This window comes from Diaphorina citri, unplaced genomic scaffold (genome assembly GCF_000475195.1).
Source record: "Diaphorina citri unplaced genomic scaffold, Diaci psyllid genome assembly version 1.1 scaffold685, whole genome shotgun sequence".
Taxonomy (NCBI): domain Eukaryota; kingdom Metazoa; phylum Arthropoda; class Insecta; order Hemiptera; family Psyllidae; genus Diaphorina; species Diaphorina citri.
The window spans coordinates 53,385-72,869 of record NW_007378118.1 but is presented as its reverse complement, the minus strand read 5'-3'; the positions used below and the strand labels follow the sequence as shown (position 1 = coordinate 72,869).

General features: G+C 37.2%; 1 protein-coding gene across 1 annotated transcript in view; it reads left to right on the top strand.

Annotated features, from left to right (window-relative positions):
* The window catches only part of LOC103511184 (diuretic hormone receptor-like), a 66,468-nt gene extending 47,843 nt beyond the window's left edge, over positions 1–18,625 (top strand). Inside the window, exons 11-15 of the mRNA XM_008475902.2 lie at positions 1,973–2,020; positions 4,165–4,296; positions 7,058–7,243; positions 13,143–13,306; positions 18,555–18,625. Of these exons, the coding sequence (XP_008474124.2) occupies positions 1,973–2,020; positions 4,165–4,296; positions 7,058–7,243; positions 13,143–13,306; positions 18,555–18,576 (552 nt within the window). The 3' untranslated portion in view covers positions 18,577–18,625. The remainder of the gene's footprint in view (positions 1–1,972; positions 2,021–4,164; positions 4,297–7,057; positions 7,244–13,142; positions 13,307–18,554) is intronic.
* The last annotated feature ends 860 nt before the right edge of the window (positions 18,626–19,485 follow it).

Genomic DNA, 19,485 nt, shown 5'->3' with positions numbered 1-19,485 from the left:
GGGAAATATATTTTCTCGTTTTTATTTTTATTATGGATAGGAAAATATTTTAACCGTATCCTAATCCTAAGTAGGGAGTAAAATACACGATTTGTTCTAGCATGAATGAGGCCCTTGACAATAGGATTACTTGAAATACTCTAGATGAGAGTGGGTATTATTAGTTTTTCTTCGATTTTTGTGAAATAGTGACTTTACGAGTTCAACTAGTATTTGGGTTTTATTTTCATAATTCCCAGATTAATTTTAGTGTACTAAACTAGTGAGGTACATTGCTTTTATAATACCATTTTTTTTTTCCATTCTGTCCCTCTCTCTCTCTCTCTCTCTCTCTCTCTCTCTCTCTCTCTCTCTCTCTCTCTCTCTCTCTCTCTCTCTCTCTCGTGTGGTTTGCACTTTGACAAAACAAACTTTTCGAGGTTCTTTTCGGAATCCTCTCAGCACACTTATGGTTCTCGAGAACCTTGTGTTATTTTAAAGGATTTTCTCTCAGTAGTACATAGCATTTAAAGGTTTTTCTCCACACATACATATGTTTTTCTCCATCTATAGTCAACTTTTCAATTTCCTCTGCTTATTATGAGCGTACATATTTAAGTTTACTCTCATCCTCACTTTCTCCTTTCTACCCTCTCCCTTTCACAATTTCTCTCTCTATTTATATATTTTTCCCTCCCTTATTTTCTCTTTTCTCCCTCTCTCTCTCTCTCTCTCTCTCTCTCTCTCTCTTTCTCCCCCTCTCTCTCTCTCTCCTGCTTTTTTCTCTTTCCTGCTTCATTTGTTGATATGTTCCATCCATAAACAAAAGCTTGCACAGAGGAAAAATAATCTTCTTTTCTTACTCGGATGTTGTATGCACCTAGGAAATGAAGAAAATGTTAGTTGTTGGAAAGCAGGAGAGATATTGAGAAAAGTGAAAATGAATTATTTTTTCTTTCATTTTATCCTGGACAAAACCTAAATGAGGAGACTTCCTAACGTGCTTTTTTCTCTCTCCCCCTCCCTCTCTCCTGTCCTAGTCTATTCCTCCATCTCTTTCTTCTATCATGACACAAAAAGCCCACTCCGTGGCTTAGGAGTGGCGTAGGGGCAAACAGTCCTAAAGCTTCTATCATTTCGATGCATCCACTTAGCAAATGCAAATGCAAGCTACAAACCTACAACAATATGGATATTTATTATTATGTTAAGGCGTTCATACACAAAAAGCCCACTCTGTGGCTTAGGAGTGGCGTAGGGGCAAACAGTCCTAAAGCTTCTATCATTTCGATGCATCCACTTAGCAAATGCAAGCTACAAACCTACATCAATATGGATATTTACTATTATGTTAAGGCGGTCTCTTCTTGATCCCTTGTGTGCCGCGTCTATTTTAGTTTAGGACTATTGCACTGCCATCAATATGGATACATTTTGTAAATGTCGACCAGGAGCATGGCTATCAGTAGGGGTATTTCAAACCCCCAAAATCTACCTACTACACCACTGAGGCTGGTAAACGTTGCAGAAGTAATGTCAAAGGGAAATGATTAATTACCTACTGTCAAAGACCATGCCATATTGAAATAAAACTCCACGCCACGTGCCAAGCTTAAATCATATTGTTCCTGGAACTAAACACATTGTAATTCCACCTATATATGTATGTATACCTACTCGACTTCATAGGATTATGTTATAAATAATATAATTTCCACCTAATGCAAGCTCATGGGATGATAGCGTATTTATGGCATAATACGTACGTATAATACATGATTTTAGTGAGAGATTTTCATCGTGCCATGTTGGCAATATATGCCTATTTTGGATTTTAGTGATTGAACGAAGTGAATTTTTGAACTTGACCGATTTTGCTTTTAGTTTGTCTGTACGTTTGATTCACCGCACTCCCGATTCTTCCCAGTAGGTATAACTAGTAGACAGATATGTAGATACCTAGTCTAAATCACTGTGTTGTCCCAGGGCCCAGGCCTCACTTCTCTCAAGAATAACTTTTGCCCCCTCTTCAGACATACAGGTAAGATTGTATGATACCAAGTACCTACCTACATAAGTCCTTATGTGACCAGGATGAGATCCTACCTATAGGAAAAGGAACTGCTTCTTGAACTCCGTCTTTTTCAATGAGACGAAGATGTGTTCCTTAGCTTTAAGCTCCAAATGACGATTTTTCATTTTTTGCTGATTTTTTTTTCCGTTTCCTCTCAAGTTCTGAGAACACTCATAGGTGAACAAGCATATGTATCACAAACACATACCTACGCTAACTACCTACGTAGGTACCCACGTACTTACATACCTACCCACGTTCCCACGTATATCAAGGGACCATAAAATTCTACCTCCACGAGGAACTTGTAAAAACATTTACATTAAAAAATTGGAAAATTACGCTCTAAAAACTAATGAAGTTTTTAATGAAAAAGAAATAAAAACAAGATCCTACGCTCTGTATACCAAGATAGCTCTTCAGAGTATTATAAATAGGTTTTCATGAGAGAGAGAGAGAGAGAGACAGACAGAAAAGGAGAAAGAAAGAGAGAGAGGGGGGAGGGAGAGATTATGGAAGAACGAGAAAGAGAGGGGAAAGGGAGAGAAAGAGCATGAGAAAGAGTAATATAAGACCAGCCACTCAGTATCAGGTAGACCTGACAGGTACTCCTGATCAGATCCGCCTGTGAGGTCTACCTGATACCTGAGGAGCACATACACTATCAGTTAGACCTGACAGGCGGACCTGATCAGGTGTACTTGTCAGATCTGCCTGACAGTGAGTGGCTGGCCAAAGGGAGACGAAAGAAGCCAAAAATAGCATGTGTATCTATTTATAAAAGCTCTTGCTTTTTAACTTGACGGTGTGTGGCACAGCTAATGGAAAGTAATAATGATAATAAGAATAATAATAATAATTTGGAGTCGCATAATGAAACACTCTCTCATCACTCGTTTTCAAGGGATCACCTTAGTGACTAAGTGCCTACCTTGAAATATTCTGAATAAGTTATTATTTATCAAGAAGTTTTCTCTTCTTTTACATTTTCTTTCTTGTCTCTTCGCTGATATTCTTCCTCTCCTCTTCTCTTTTCCATTTTCTCTCTCTCTCTATTCTCTCCTCTTTTTCTTTCTTGTCTTCTCTTCTATGCTATTCCTCTTTATGAATTATTAATTATACTAACAGATTTATATCCAAACAAAAGTACAAGCTAGAATGCAAGCGAGGATTAAAGTTCTAGCAAGTATTTGTAAGGAGATAAATCAAAGCTCAAGCTTGCAAGGAAATGTATAAATGTAATAAATCCTCGTTATAATATTTACAACTTCTTGGAAATCTTGTACCTACCTAAATATGTTTATTTTGTACCTACTTAGTAGGTCGGTACATACGACTTTCAAGACAGTTAGGACCTAAATGCTTGCGTTCGTACACAGTAACACAGTCTACAGATGGAGGGAGACTTTTCCCCCCCGAAAATGTCTCCCTATTCTTTCTCGAATATCGCCCAGGCGATAAAAGTGAGGAAAGAGGAAATATGTGACAGAAAAATGAAATGAAAACGGATACCTACGAGTATCTATTGAATAATAAGGGGAGAGACGAAAGTGATATGGAAGTGTAATCTGTCATTCTGGATAGTTTAATGAAATAATGTGATGAGAATCTCACACGACTTTCTATTACCTCCCCAATATTACCTTTTTTTAGCGAAATTAGATAAAGTGCCTTCATCTCTACATTAAATTACTGCTAGCTATATTCCAGTACCTACCCTCATCTGGTCATGGAAATGCAAAACATTGTAGATCGCTGACAGTTTTCATACTTTTTTTTTTTTTTGTCGCTGTAGGTCAGTTTATATCATGTTAGTTCCTCTTATAAAATCGATAGTTCTGATATGAATATAGGTAGTATGAAAAGGTTGAAAAAGAAGAAACTTTATGAACGGATGGGTTCTAAATTCTAAATTTATAGTCACATGAAATAGCACAAGCTGTCTTTTGAGGGACTGCCACAGTTTTGACACACGTCAACGTAATAAATTAAATCTAGAATCACACATAGCCTTTATTGCTTAGAGTGCAAATAAATAAATCTAGAATGATTTTTTAACCCTATGTTGGTCTCACTGACACTATTAACCCGACATGTCTCTATTGTTTCAGAGTCAAGGTATGGGGGATATTGGTCTGCGCCACTGTCCTTGGATGACCCCACACGTGTATGATTGGATTTATCAAGCTCCAGCCATCTTGGTTCTATTTATCAACTGTCTCTTCCTTATCATGATCATGTGGGTGAGTATATTTATTATTTGTTTTATTTATTTCTGACTGGGGGACTTTACACAAGGAGCAGAACAGCCTGAAATTTCCCTTGCTAAAGAATTAGCAAAGGTTGAGTGCGAAGGGCATCCACTTGTAAAATTTTGGAGCCAAAACCAAATTTCACCCCAAAAGCGATCACCCTAGGGCTGATTGAGGACTGACGAAATTTTTACTTTGTCCGCGCCATTGACAACTCACAACATCAGAACTGCGCAAATTAGATGACGGGGATGGGATATGAAATCTCCCATTTTCTCCCAAGTAAATAAATAAACAATCCTAGAATGATGAAATTTCCAATTCTTTTAATAGGATTAGCCAAAGACCAGATTAAGTCCGTTCAGTCCCAAAGATTCGAGATTTGTAACCTTTGTATTTGAGGACAATCTCATGTCGAAAAATAGACTAACAAATCTAAGATAAATGACATGGTAAAATAATAAATAGGAATTATTATTAACTACCCTTGTGTTCTTCTCTCTCCTCTCTCTCTCTCTCTCCCTCTCTCTCCCTCTCTCCCTCCCCGTTAAATTCAGAACAGCCTGAAATTTCCCTTGCTAAAGAATTAGCAAAGGTTGAGTGCGAAGGGCATCCACTTGTAAAATTTTGGAGCCAAAACCAAATTTCACCCCAAAAGCGATCACCCTAGGGCTGATTGAGGACTGACGAAATTTTTACTTTGTCCGCGCCATTGACAACTCACAACATCAGAACTGCGCAAATTAGATGACGGGGATGGGATATGAAATCTCCCATTTTCTCCCAAGTAAATAAATAAACAATCCTAGAATGATGAAATTTCCAATTCTTTTAATAGGATTAGCCAAAGACCAGATTAAGTCCGTTCAGTCCCAAAGATTCGATATTTGTAACCTTTGTTTTTGAGGACAATCTCATGTCGAAAAATAGACTAACAAATCTAAGATAAATAACAGTGTAAAATAATAAATAAGAATTATTAACTACCCTTGTGTTCTCTCTCTCCTCTCTCTTCCTCACTCTCTCTCTCTCTCTCTCTCCCTCCCCCGTTAAATTCAACTGTTGTCCAGAGATATTATTAGGACTCAAGAGGACAAATTCTTCTTCGATAAAGCTCGTGGAAAATGCTAGCAAATAAATTGTCAGCATATTTTCTCGAAAGCAGAAAAGATGTGGACGCAAACATTGGGGGCACATTTGGAATACAGCTGGGGGACGAAAGCACGCAAACTGTGGGGTCAGAAGGACAACAAGAGCGGAAGTTATTGGGAAGGAGAAGTTGTTGGGCAAGAGGGGAAGGAGGGGTAGCTAACAGGGAGTAGGGGAAGGTGAAGATATGACAAGAGCGGAAATTGTTGGGAAGAAAGGAGGAGAAGTTATTGGCCACGAAGTTGTTGGGCAAGAGGGGAAGGAGGGGTAGCTAACAGGGAGTAGGGGAAGGTGAAGATATGACAAGAGCGGAAATTGTTGGGAAGGAAGGAGGAGAAGTTATTGGCCAGGAAGGGTAGTTGTTGGGAAGGAGAGGTACATAGCTGTGAGTTAGTAGGGAGGGCAAAGAAATGACAAGAGAGGAAAGAGTCCATCTTTTATGACTTCAGAACACTCATGGAATGAAAATTGTCTGTCCTTTGGCTTTGTTGAAATGATCAATTTCTTGATTAACTTTGAACACAGTAACATTGATCGCTTTTTTTATTTATTTTCTCTTCAAACTATTCTTAGAATCAAGACAAAGGAAAGAAAATGGAAGAGTCTTTTAACTTCGATGTATTTTTTGCTATTTCATTTCACCCATTTTAAACACTGAAGACAGTAGAAAGCTAGAAAGTCTTCTTTGTGTTCTTATAATTACATTTAGAATTTTGGACTGAACAATGGAGGAAAAAACAGTAAAACAACATTTGCTAATCTTCAAAAAAATAACTGAAACAATCTCCTTCCAGTATTTTCTATTCTATAGATATTCCAAGAATTTTATTCCACTTTTAATGTCGGTTTTCTTTTTCGATGCAACCAACACGCTGCAGTTTCCGAATAATTTCCTTTCATCTCCCACTACTTTTTCTCTTAATTTCTTTCTTTTTTTTCGAAAAAAAGTAAAAATTCTTTCGAAATTCAATACTTCTCTTTGCCCTTCCTCTCTTTCTTCGCCAATTTCATTATCTTTCCCTTTACCCAAACATTCTTCTCACAGTAACATTGATCGCTTTTTTTATTTATTTTCTCTTCAAACTATTCTTAGAATCAAGACAAAGGAAAGAAAATGGAAGAGTCTTTGAACTTCGATGTATTTTTTGCTATTTCTTTTCACCCATTTTAAACACTGAGGACAGTAGAAAGCTAAAAAGTCTTCTTTGTGTTCTTATAATTACATTTAGAATTTTGGACTGAACAATGGAGGAAAAAACAGTAAAACAACATTTGCTAATCTTCAAAAAAAAAAAAAACTGAAACAAGCTCCTTCCAGTATTTTCTATTTTATAGATATTCCAAGAATTTTATTCCTTTGTTGGTTTTCTTTTTCGATGCAACCAACATGCTGCAGTTTCCGAATAATTTCCTTTCATCTCCCACTACTTTTTCTCTTAATTTCTTTCTTTTTTTTTCTTCGAAAAAAGTAAAAATTCTTTCGAAATTCAATACTTCTCTTCGCCCTTCCTCTCTTTCTTCGCCAATTTCATTCTCTTTCCCTTTACCCAAACATTCTTCCACGTCAAATGATACCCATGATCTCTATTTTTGTTCATCACAGGTTCTCATTACCAAGCTTCGGTCCGCCAACACAGTGGAAACACAGCAGTATAGGAAAGCCACCAAGGCGTTAGTGGTACTTATTCCCCTCCTGGGTATTACGTACATTCTGGTCATAGCAGGCCCCACTGAGGGGCCGTATGTTAGCCTGTACGCCCATCTCAGGGCGATTCTACTGTCAACACAGGTAAGTGCTTGGGGCCATTATTGTACTATTTTGATCTCCGCATTATTCTTCAAGTTCTTTGAGTATTTATTATTGGGCTGTGACTGACGAGAGTTGAGGCCTATTCCAAGAAGGACTCTGCCCTCCCCAATACTCACTTTTCAAGTTTCCACCCCTTGTGTAGTAAATATTGACACAAAATGTGAAGAGTGGGCATTGTAGAATCCTTCGTGGAATAGAGCCCTGGTCTGTGAAAGTATAAAACAGAAAAACATGGGTTGGCAGTGCTCAGAATTACATAATTTGGAAAGCTGGAGACGTTATTGTACTTAGGTATACATGGTCCTCCTATGTACAGAAGTAAATGTAATATTGTAATACTTTTATGCCTGTTGCCATATTTGAACGAACATCTCAGCGAGATCCTTCAGGAAAAAGTAGATAATTACCCAGGTACTTCTACTTAAATACCAGCGCTAGTAGGTTGAGGTTGTGGTCATGTACTGGGCTAGACTAGGCTTGAGTTGTTTTTTCCCCCCACAGTAATAGCAAGTCCTAACCCGGTACATAACCATAACCTTATTTTACGAATGTTCTGATTCCCCCACAGAATCTATTAAACGTAGAATTTCGATTAGATTAGTTTTTAAAATTCTAAAATTATTTACCTATGTGAAATTGTGAATTTATTATTGTGAATGATATTTCAGGCAATATAAAATTCATAACAATGCTCTGAAATAGTGGGTGGCAATTCGTCTTGACCACAAAAATGTCAGACATTTTCCTTGCTCCTTGTTGCTTCGCCACCACAAGACAGAAAGGATTAAAATAACTCTCCCTTCTCTGACTTGTGGTTAATCCGTCCAACCCGAAGGTTAACCTTCCCCTCTCTTCCTTCCTTCCCTCTACATTCCCCTACTTTCCTCCTCTCATTACCTCTCTCTCGTCCATTCTCATTCTCTGTATGCCACAAAAAGTCAACTCTTGTTTCTTGAGAGTCTTGAAAAATTTCGTTGTAGAAATTTTAATGTAAATAAATTTTATTCATTGTTATTATTATTTTCATGCAAGATAAGAGTGAATAAAATAAATAATAAGGTTTATTTATGTTTATTCTAATCCGAGATTCTATTTTATTATCGTTCTGGTTGTTTTTCTCCTAAAACTTTGAAATCCGTGGCAAACGTTAAGTAGTTTAAAAATGCGTTGAGGGTTTTAGAATTTAGGTGCATTATAGTATTAGTATTAGTACTATTAGTAGTAATAATGAAAATTTCGTTGCCAAATGAAGACGTATACTATGCCTAAAATTAGGTGTTCTATTGAGAGAATAGGTTCCCACCTACTTTACAAGGCCAAGAGCATTAAAGTCCATTTATTTGTATGAACGCCGTAAAATCATTCATGTATGCAATATGCAATGTAAGAAAAATAGTGGAGATAGCTGCTTTACTTTTCTAAGTAGATACAGGTATGGTCACAGGTTTGATTATTTTGTTTCGTGCATGTTCTTTTTGTACAAAGAACAGTCACACCATTTTCCCTCTAGACCTTGGGCCCACAACGTTGAAATTTAAAATCTACCTCAAGTTCTTCGGTTCAAAAAACACTCAATATATTAGGCATTATTCTAAGACGAATGCTAATAACAAAAACCGTACTACCCTCTTTAATTTCAAATTCAAGTTTTCCCTTTGGATGGCTCGAAACACTCTTCTGAATACAGATCAATCTAAATAAATTCAGGTAACGTAGGTAAGTAGGAAGGAAAGTACCCATATTTTTTTCTTCTTCTTCTTTTTTCAAGTATATTCCATTGCTCTTGACTCCTCTTAAATGGTTTTCTAATTCCAAAGGGATACGAACAGCAGTAGAGTAATAAACAAACAAATCGTTTCCAACACCCTAGCCATTACTCGACTGGAGATAAATGGAGCTCGGTGCAAAACAAATGCTAAAAATAAAAGTGCACTCAGTCTCGAAAATTTCTCCAATGTTGCTCTCCGCCAAGTTAAAAAGTTTCCTTAGGTTTCTGAAGAGCAAAATCGTTTCCAACACCCTAGCCATTACTCGACTGGAGATAAATGGAGCTCGGTGCAAAACAAATGCTCTCCTAACCTTGCAAAGGTCATGGACGTGATGCTTGGGATATAACGCGCGACATGGCTTTCTTCTTCCATTTACGGCCTCGAATTTCTTCTTGGATTTTCTTTTTCGGATTAAATTGAAGCCTTCTCCAACCCATTTGTTTACTTATTTAAGATGGGATTTTACAAGGCAGTGATGAGTCTTTTCTACAAGGTCTTTCAACTATGGGGATCAACATTTTTGCCTTTTTTACTTTCCTTATCCTATAAGAAGGAAAGTAATGTAATCGGGTCAAATTTTCGATGGTCAATTTTTAGTGCGAAAACACGTTTTGAGGTCCTTAGAGCCTAAATCCAAAGTTTCAGCCATTGGTCCGTGTGTGTGTCTGTCTGTGGTCAGTTTTTAGTGCCAAAACACGTTTTGAGGTCCTTAGAGCCTAAATCCAAAGTTTCAGCCATTGGTCCGTGTGTTCTAAAAAGTTTATTCGTTCTGCTAAGAGTACTTAGGAGAATTTGTATAGATTTTCTCTGTTAGGAGTTTTGTAATATTACGAGCTTGGGACTCGAACCAAGAGTCACCTTATTAGAATAAACTGTGTGTCACTTGTATAGTTATAACCACCTCTACCTCCCTCTCCCCTTGCATGTGCGTGAAGTGTGTATTTGTCTTAATTCTAAATTGGAAACTTTTCTAAAGGTGGCTACACACGATCAAGCAAGCCGTTTTGCATGATTGATCAAGCATATAGCATGTACATAACTTCATACTTTGGACTTATTTTTCACAGCTGCCTCGTTCCACGAAAGTATGGACATAATCACTAGGGCGTAGAGCAGCCATCTTGTAAACAAAAGTACCCTACCTTATGTAATTTATTATTATTATCATTATCACTTTTACACTTTTGTAGCGCTACATGCTTGATCGTCTGTAGCCACCTTGGGTTTTTATGTTGTGCTAATTTTTGCCCCATACCTCTGCTTTGCCTGTTTCACTTTATTCACGTATTTCTTTCTTTGCTTTGTTTTAATTTATTTTATTTTCTCTTTATTTCATGGAGGTTATCATTTGTTTTATATTTTCCGTTTTCTTTTCCATTTTTTTGCAGATTTTTGTGACACGTACACCGAACAATGGTAGGTTTTTCTGTTCTTTTTTATTATTTGGCTCCAGTCGAGGTAAGCTTTTGTCTTTTTTTATTTCTTTAATTATATTTAGCTTTACTTTTAGTGGGGAAATAATTATTGTTTTATTGTTATTTTTTAGGCATTTGTTACCTAAAGTACATAGCTTTACGTAAAAAGGTGGGCCTTAAATGTGTACTTGTATAGAATTTGTATACTTTTTATTATTCGGATGGGTACACAGTTGCTTAGATGGCACCTACCGTAGATTCGTAGTTAATCTTTTGTTTACTTATCACAACAATAATAAAAGTTATAACTATTTGTAAGATTTTGTCCTGTTTTACTCAAAATCTATACCGAGGATCTTGAAAACTATTAGTTAACAATGTTAATTCTTTCTCGATCTTTTTTTGAATTCGTCGAAAAAGATGTGACTTTTCGAACCTCGATTTTCGCCCCATAGGGATCTGAACAAGGTACCTACAACTTCTTACAGGAGAAACTTTTATAAATCATGACGTGACGTGTAATAAATTTCAGCAGGAAAAGTGAACAAAATGTAAACAAGAAATAAGATTGTCAGGATCTGGGTTACATTTCTCCATTTGAATAATAGATACCTTCCTACCAGATAGATTCGGAGAATGGGAATGTGTAAATATTGAATTTGGATACGTACTTAATCCAAAGGATCTTATCCTGAATATTGCATTTGGATCGTCTATAATCCTGTATGCTAAAGGCTCTTATCTGTACTAGGTATCAGTCAGCTCCCATGGCGTAGTGGTCACTGCACTCGCCTTGCACGCGGGAGACCCGGGTTCAATTCCCGGCAGGGTCATGAAATTTGGATCAAGCAAACGATTGACTCCGTGACTGGCTGTTGCGGGGCCCACTCAGCCTCGTGAGGAAAATGAGTAGCTATGACATATAAATGCACATAGCGACCCGTGCTAGCATGGTAGGTAAACATTGGATGTTAGGATTATTGAGTTATTGGGAAAAATCCTACAATGCTGCAGTGAGCACCAAAGTTGTGATATAATAACACAAAGAATCTGCATTTACATTTACTTTTTTACTAGGTATCTACTAATAATCACATAGTAACCTGGTTTTAACGAAACTACTTTTTCGTCCATCACAAAACTAAAGTCACCCAAGGTTCATTCTACAAAGGGTAATTCCCACTCTGAACTTTTTACCCCGTGTTCAAAGTAGTAGAAGGTTAGCAAGCAAAATAAGCAGTACCTTTATGTACTTACATATGCACGAGTATTTCAGGTTTGAGGCTCTCTCTCTCTCTCTCTCTCTCTCTCTCTCTCTCTCTCTCTCTCTCTCTCTCTCTCTGCTATTATTTTAGCTCTTATGATTTGTTTTCAATATTGAACAAACACAAATAATAAAAAAATCTACAAATACAACAAAGATGATAAATAAACAATCTTTGTAACAAGTTCCCAAATTGTTTAGGAGCAGGGGAACAGGTTTTTTTCGATTTACATTGGTGTTACAAGTGCTCTTGATAGAACTTGTGGAACTTTAGTTTGGTTGCCCGGATGACCCGCACAGAAAACTCAAGGGGATTCCTCTAAAATACAACAAATTTATCTAAAACACAACATATTTCTCCTAAAATACAACATATTACTTCTGTAAAGAAAATATATGAGAGGGAAGCTTTTAAAAATCCCTCTCTCCCCTCTTTTTACATTTTAATTTAGAGAGAAAATAAAATGGAGTAGGTATTCATAAATATCCATGAGGGACGTAGAGTGAGATAAGACAGGATAGGGGTGATGGGAGAGGGGAGGAGAAGAGCCCTAGGGAGGAGAGGTAATTTTGGGAAGCACGAAGTTATGAGGGAGTAGGGAATGAGGATAAAGAGGGAGAGAAAATATATGGGGTAGAGAAAAGGAGAGAATTGAGAAGCATTGGAATAGAAAAGAGTTGGGATTAGAATATGGAATTCAGAAGAATTTGGGATAAAAATAGTGGAGAAGAATAATTGGTATAAAGAGTTGGGCAAAAGAGATGGGACAAAGACTAGTTGGGATTTGGAACTCTTGTCCAGTTTTTTACTGACAGCAAAGCACTAGAAAATCAACCAGCAGAAAGTTAAAAATAAAAGTGCACTCAGTCTCGAAAATTTCTCCAATGTTGCTCTCCGCCAAGTTAAAAAGTTTCCTTAGGTTTCTGAAGAGCAAGTTATTCGAAGAAAAACGTAGTTAAGTCAGGAATGATATTATTCTGTTATGAAAACTTTTTGACCAGTGGCAGATGGGTGAATTCAATTTGCCAAATTGGTAGTTTACTATTTTCCTCTACGCTTATTGGTCACAGGGAGAAAGGTAAAAGGAATAATAACCTTCTCTCGCCACCAATCAGAGAAAATCGTTATTTCTCTTGGCAGGAATAGAGAGTGACGTAAAACTAATAACATAACTGTCAATTCGAAGGAAAACGTAGTTAAGTCAGGAATGATATTATTCTGTTATGAAAACTTTTTGACCAGTGGCAGATGGGTGAATTCAATTTGCCAAATTGGTAGTTTACTATTTTCCTCTACGCTTATTGGTCACAGGGAGAAAGGTAAGGAATAATAACCCTCTCTCCCCAGCAATCAGAGAAAATCGTTATTTCTCTTGGCAGGAATAGAGAGTGACGTAAAACTAATAACATAACTGTCCCCCCGCACACAGGGCTTCACGGTGGCTCTCTTCTACTGCTTCCTCAATACAGAAGTTCAGAATACGCTACGTCATCATTTAGAGCGGTGGAAGGAAGCGCGTAATCTGGGAGCAGGTGGGAGGCGGTACACTTGTAGCCGAGACTGGTCACCCAACACGAGGACAGAGAGTATCAGGTAAGACTTGGCAACGTCGCGTGTAATGATGATCATGGGCTTCACGGTGGCTCTCTTCTACTGCTTCCTCAATACAGAAGTTCAGAATACGCTACGTCATCATTTAGAGCGGTGGAAGGAAGCGCGCAATCTGGGGGCAGGTGGGAGGCGGTACACTTGTAGCCGAGACTGGTCACCCAACACGAGGACAGAGAGTATCAGGTAAGACTTGGGAACGTCGCGTGTAATGATGGTCATGGCAACATTGCAACCTTTATTAATTTTTTCATTAAATTGAAATATTCTTCTTCTTTCTTGTGAACTGTGTCAACTGTGTAAAGTCAAGTTCATACCTGGCAAATATTGGCGGTCTTGTAATAAAGCGCTTGAAACAAAACGTCAAAGAATGTTCTGATTCCCCCACAGAATCTATTAAACGTAGAATTTCGATTAGATTAGTTTTTAAAATTCTAAAATTATTTACCTATGTGAAATTGTGAATTTATTATTGTGAATGATATTTCAGGCAATATAAAATTCATAACAATGCTCTGAAATAGTGGGTGGCAATTCGTCTTGACCACAAAAATGTCAGACATTTTCCTTGCTCCTTGTTGCTTCGCCACCACAAGACAGAAAGGATTAAAATAACTCTCCCTTCTCTGACTTGTGGTTAATCCGTCCAACCCGAAGGTTAACCTTCCCCTCTCTTCCTTCCCTCTCCATTCCCCTACTTTCCTCCTCTCATTACCTCTCTCTCGTCCATTCTCATTCTCTGTATGCCACAAAAAGTCAACTCTTGTTTCTTGAGAGTCTTAAAAAATTTCGTTGTAGAAATTTTAATGTAAATAAATTTTATTCATTGTTATTATTTCATGCGAGATAAGAGTGAATAAAATAAATAATGAGGTTTATTTATGTTTATTCTAATCCGAGATTCTATTTTATTATCGTTCTGGTTGTTTTTCTCCTAAAACTTGAAATCCATGACAAACGTTAAGTAGTTTAAAAATGCGTTGAGGGTTTTAGAATTTAGGTGCATTATAGTATTAGTACTATTAGTAGTAATAATGAAAATTTTGTTGCCAAATGAAGACGTATAGTGCTATGCCTAAAATTAGGTGTTCTATTGGGAGAATAGGTTCCCACCTACTTTACAAGGCCAAGAGCATTAAAGTCCATATTTGTATGAACGCCGTAAAATCATTCATGTATGCAATATGCAATGTAAGAAAAATAGTGAAGATAGCTGCTTTACTTTTCTAGTAGGTACATGTGCCTACAGGTATTGTATACAGGTTTGATTATTTTTTTTCGTGCATGTTCTTTTTGTACAAAGAACAGTCACACCATTTTCCCTCTAGACCTTGGGCCCACAACGTTGAAATTTAAAATCTACCTCATGTTCTTTGGTTCAAAAAACACTCAATATATTAGGCATTATTCTAAGACGAATGCTAATAACAAGAACCGTACTAGGTATCCTCTCGAGCTAAATTTGGAACTCTTGTCCAGTTTTTTACTGACAGCAAAGCACTAGAAAATCAACCAGCAGAAAGTTAAAAATAAAAGTGCACTCAGTCTCGGAAATTTCTCCAATGTTGCTCTCCGCCAAGTTAAAAAGTTTCCTTAGGTTTCTGAAGAGCAAGTTATTCGAAGAGTAGGTACAATATTGTACGTACTCATAGAAAGCCCATTCCATCATGCCTAACCACCACCCATTCCTACCACCTCCACTTACTATCCCACCCACACCCCTACTTTCACTACTCATTCCCTCTACCCTTACACAAGTACACCCACCCTTCAGACATATTAGAGTAGTAGGTACAATATTGCACGTACTCATAGAAAGCCCATTCCATCATGCCTAACCACCACACATTCCTACCACCTCCTCTTACTATACCAACCACATACCTACTTCCAATAACCATTCCTACCCCTACACACTTTACTCCCACTCTCATTAAATCTAATGGTGTGAACACACTCCCAAAATTCAAATGTCTACATCAGCCGTAACACATTGCAAATTGTTTTTCCACACTCCCCCAAACCCTTCTCACCCTTCTTATATGATTTCTCTCTCTCCATCCCTCTTTGACTCCCTCTCTTTCCCTTTTTGTTCTCTTTCTCTCCTTTTCTGTCACATACCTACTTCCAATAACCATTCCTACCCCTACACACTTTACTCCCACTCTCATTAAATCTAATGGTGTGAACACACTCCCAAAACTCAAATGTCTACATCAGCCGTAACACATTCCAAATTGTTTTTCCACACTCCCCCAAACCCTTCTCACCCTTCCTCTCAGACTTTCTCTCTCTTTCCCTTTCTGTTCTCTGTCTCTCTCCTTCTTTTTGCAACACACTCCCAAAACTCAAATGTCTACATCAGCCGTAACACATTCCAAATTGTTTTTCCACACTCCCCCAAACCCTTCTCACCCTTCTTATATGATTTCTCTCTCTCTCTCTCTCTCTCTCTCTCTCATCCCTCTTTGACTCCCTCTCTCTCTCTCTCTTTCCCTTTTTGTTCTCTTTCTCTCATTTTCTGTCCCTCTCTCTTACGCCCTTCTACATTCTTTCCCTTTTCCTCTCTCTCCGTCTTTTTCCATCCCTCCGTTTCTCTCTTCATCCCATTTTCGGTAGAAGAAACAAGAACATGAAAAAAATAAACTGAAAATTTTCCATGCAAGAAGGAATTTATAGCCGAACTTTTATTAATTTCCCTCTTTCTCCCTTCTCCACTTTCTCCCAATTTTCAATCTTGTGTTTCTCCGTTATTACTTTAATTTTATTTTTTGTGTCGCCACCGCTTCTTGTTTTTTGTCTATGTTTTTATCCTAACCTAACCCAATGAACAAAAAGTATACCTACCTATACGTACCTGTCCTGTAACGTAACTTTACGAACAAAAAATATACTTATTTTGTACTTTAATTCCGAGAAGCCACATGCCTTTCATTATATTTTTATTTATTTTTCTCTCGCTTTTTCACTTTTTTAATTCAAACTTTGGTAAGCGTACCTTCATAGACTGATTATTTTTACTTTCTATTATTTCTTATTTATTTATTCATTTTCTCTTTTTTTTCTCTTCTCTGATTATTTATTCTAACTACTAATACTCTGTCCTGTGACAAGGCAACAGTTCTTACATTTGCATAATCCTCTCCTACCGCTCGAGGTTTTGAGGTCGGCATTGTTTGAATATTTTATACAGTTTCTTATTTTTATCCCCTTTCCTTCTTCGTCTTCTTTTTTCCCTTCTCTCCTCCCTACTTCTTTTTGCCCCTCTCTCTTATGCCCTTGTACATTCTTTTTCTTTCCCTTTTCTACCTTTCTCTCTCTCTCATTCATTTCACTTCACGCCTCATTATGACAAAGAGAATTTGGTTTTTTCCTCCCTTTTTCTCTCTCTCTCTCCGTCGTTTTCCATCCCTTCGTTTCTCTCTCCATCCCATTTTCGGTAGAAGAAACAAAAACATGAAAAAAATAAACTGAAAATTTTCCATGCAAGAACGAATTTATAGCCGAACTTTTATTTAATTTCCCTCTTCCTCCCTCATCTTTCTCCCTTCTCCACTTTCTCCCAATTTTCAATCTTGTGTTTCTCCGTTCTTTCTTTAATTTTATTTTTTGTGTCGCCACCGCTTCTTGTTTTTTGTCTATGTTTTTATCCTAACCTAACCCAATGAACAAAAAGTATACCTACCTACGTACCTGTCCTGTAACGTAATTTTACGAACAAAAAATATACTTATTTTGTAGCCCTCATCTTTCTCCCTTCTCCACTTTCTCCCAATTTTCAATCTTGTGTTTCTCCGTTCTTTCTTTAATTTTATTTTTTGTGTCGCCATCGCTTCTTGTTTTTTGTCCTAACCTAACCCAATGAACAAAAAGTATACCTACCTAGGTACCTATCATGTAACCTAACTTTACGAACAAAAAATATACTTATTTTGTAGGGATGTGTTGATTTTTTGCCAGAACTAAAAAGTTTATTCGTTCTGCTAAGAGTACTTAGGAGAATTTGTATAGATTTTCTCTGTTAGGAGTTTTGTAATATTACGAGCTTGGACTCGAACCAAGAGTCACCTTATTAGAATAAACTGTGTGTCACTTGAATAGTTATAACCACCTCTACCTCCCTCTCCCCTTGCATGTGCGTGAAGTGTGTATTTGTCTTAAATCTAAATGGGAAACTTTTCTAAAGGTGGCTACACACGATCAAGCAAGCAGTTTTGCATGATTGATCAAGCATATAGCATGTACATAACTTCATACTTTGGACTTATTTTTCACCGCTGTCTCGTTCCACGAAAGTGTGGACATAATCACTAGTGTATGGACATAATCACTAGGGCGTAGAGCAGCCATCTTGTAAACACAAAAGTACCCTACCTTTTGTAATTTATTATTATTATCATTATCACTTTTATACTTTTGTAGCGCTACATGCTTGATCGTCTGTAGCCACCTTGGGTTTTATGTTGTGCTAATTTTTGCCCCATACCTCTGCTTTGACTATTTCACTTTATTCACGTATTTCTTTCTTTGCCCAACTTGCATTTGCTGCATGCTGTATGCAAGTTTGGCCCGTAAACTATAAGTTCTCTCATCCGTTTTTATTTCTTCTAGGAAAAGGTAGGAGGTAGAGGAGAGGTGTGTCATTAAAACTGTCAATAGGGGGATGAGGGGGGTTTCATTATATGAACAGTTTATTGAGCTTCCCTGTTTCCTTCAGAGTGAATTGCAGATAAGGTTTCATATATTGGGACAGGTAGGGGGATGAGCGTCTGGCATTCAGAATAAATCTATGACAGTACGGCTTGGTTGGGGTATATATCCGGAGCTCATAAAGTCTTTTATCTAAAAGTGCAGGGCAGGGAAATATATTTTCTCGTTTTTATTATGGATAGGAAAATATTTTAACCGTATCCTAATCCTAAGTAGGGAGTAAAATACAGGATTTGTTCTAGCATGAATGAGGCCCTTGACAATAGGATTACTTGAAATACTCTAGATGAGCATGAGAGTGGGTAGGTATTATCAATCTTTTTCTTCGATTTTTGTGAAGTAGTGACTATACGATTTCAATTCAACTACTATTCGGGTTTTATTTTCATAATTCACAGATTAATTAATAGTGTACAAAACTAATTACATTGCTTTTATGATACCATTTTTTGTTTCATTCTGTCCCCGCTACTTTGTAAAAATTTGGGACCGAATTTTCAACCTTGTGGTACTCCTTTTTCAGGTTGGACGATGAGTGGGCATAATTTGAAAAGAAAACCGCCTTCCATTCTATAAAGCATACCTTTACTAAAATCAACAAGATCATTTACTGGAAAGGTATTTATTTTTGTTCCTCTCTTACAGTAGGGTTAGTAATTAGTAGGTCAAACGCTTTATTTAGATTAATTTTTAACCCAACGTCTACCAAGCTTTGTGTGTGTTAAGCTTTCGTAATTTAAGGGTTTAACCTTTTCTGTAATTCCCTGCAACTCCTATCGAGAACAGTACGACCACATATTTTTTGCACCTTCTTGCCTACCTACCTCTTTTGTAGGTACAATATGTACAAACAAAAAGGGCTAACAGAAACCCAAAAGTGATGAGGGTAGGGTTGTTTTTACTACTATCAAATGTTTGGGTTGGTACCTTTGTACAATGTACATACCTTTGGAACTCAAGGAATTCACTAATGTTTTGTATCCTTCTAAATGTTGGAATTTTAGTTTTCGGGATATGTACATACTTTATCGGGTGCAAAAACCTTTTGTAGTGTGACAAGATTTTATCCTTTAAAATTATATCCCTTTAACTTCCTCTTGTGTTGGGTTTGATTCTCTTTTACGCATAAGGCACTTCAATAGAAAGTGATTTTTATTTGGCACGTTAAACATTGGGCGACAAGTTATCACCTCACATGAACCTCGCCCAGCCAAAGTGGGGCTGGTAAAGTCCGTAGCACGATTGCCCAGTTTAACCACCCGGGAACTAGTGAGCTATATTTAATATTCACTCTGGAGTAATTAATTATAGAAAATGGCAGGGAAGTTGAGCTGAAGGATTGCATTCATAAGAAGTTGAAAAGCTGTGAAGTTTGTGTTCTAGACAAAGTTAAACACACCACATTGTGTACAGGGTCGCTTGTGTCAAGTCAACTTATTATCCTCGCTTTTGAA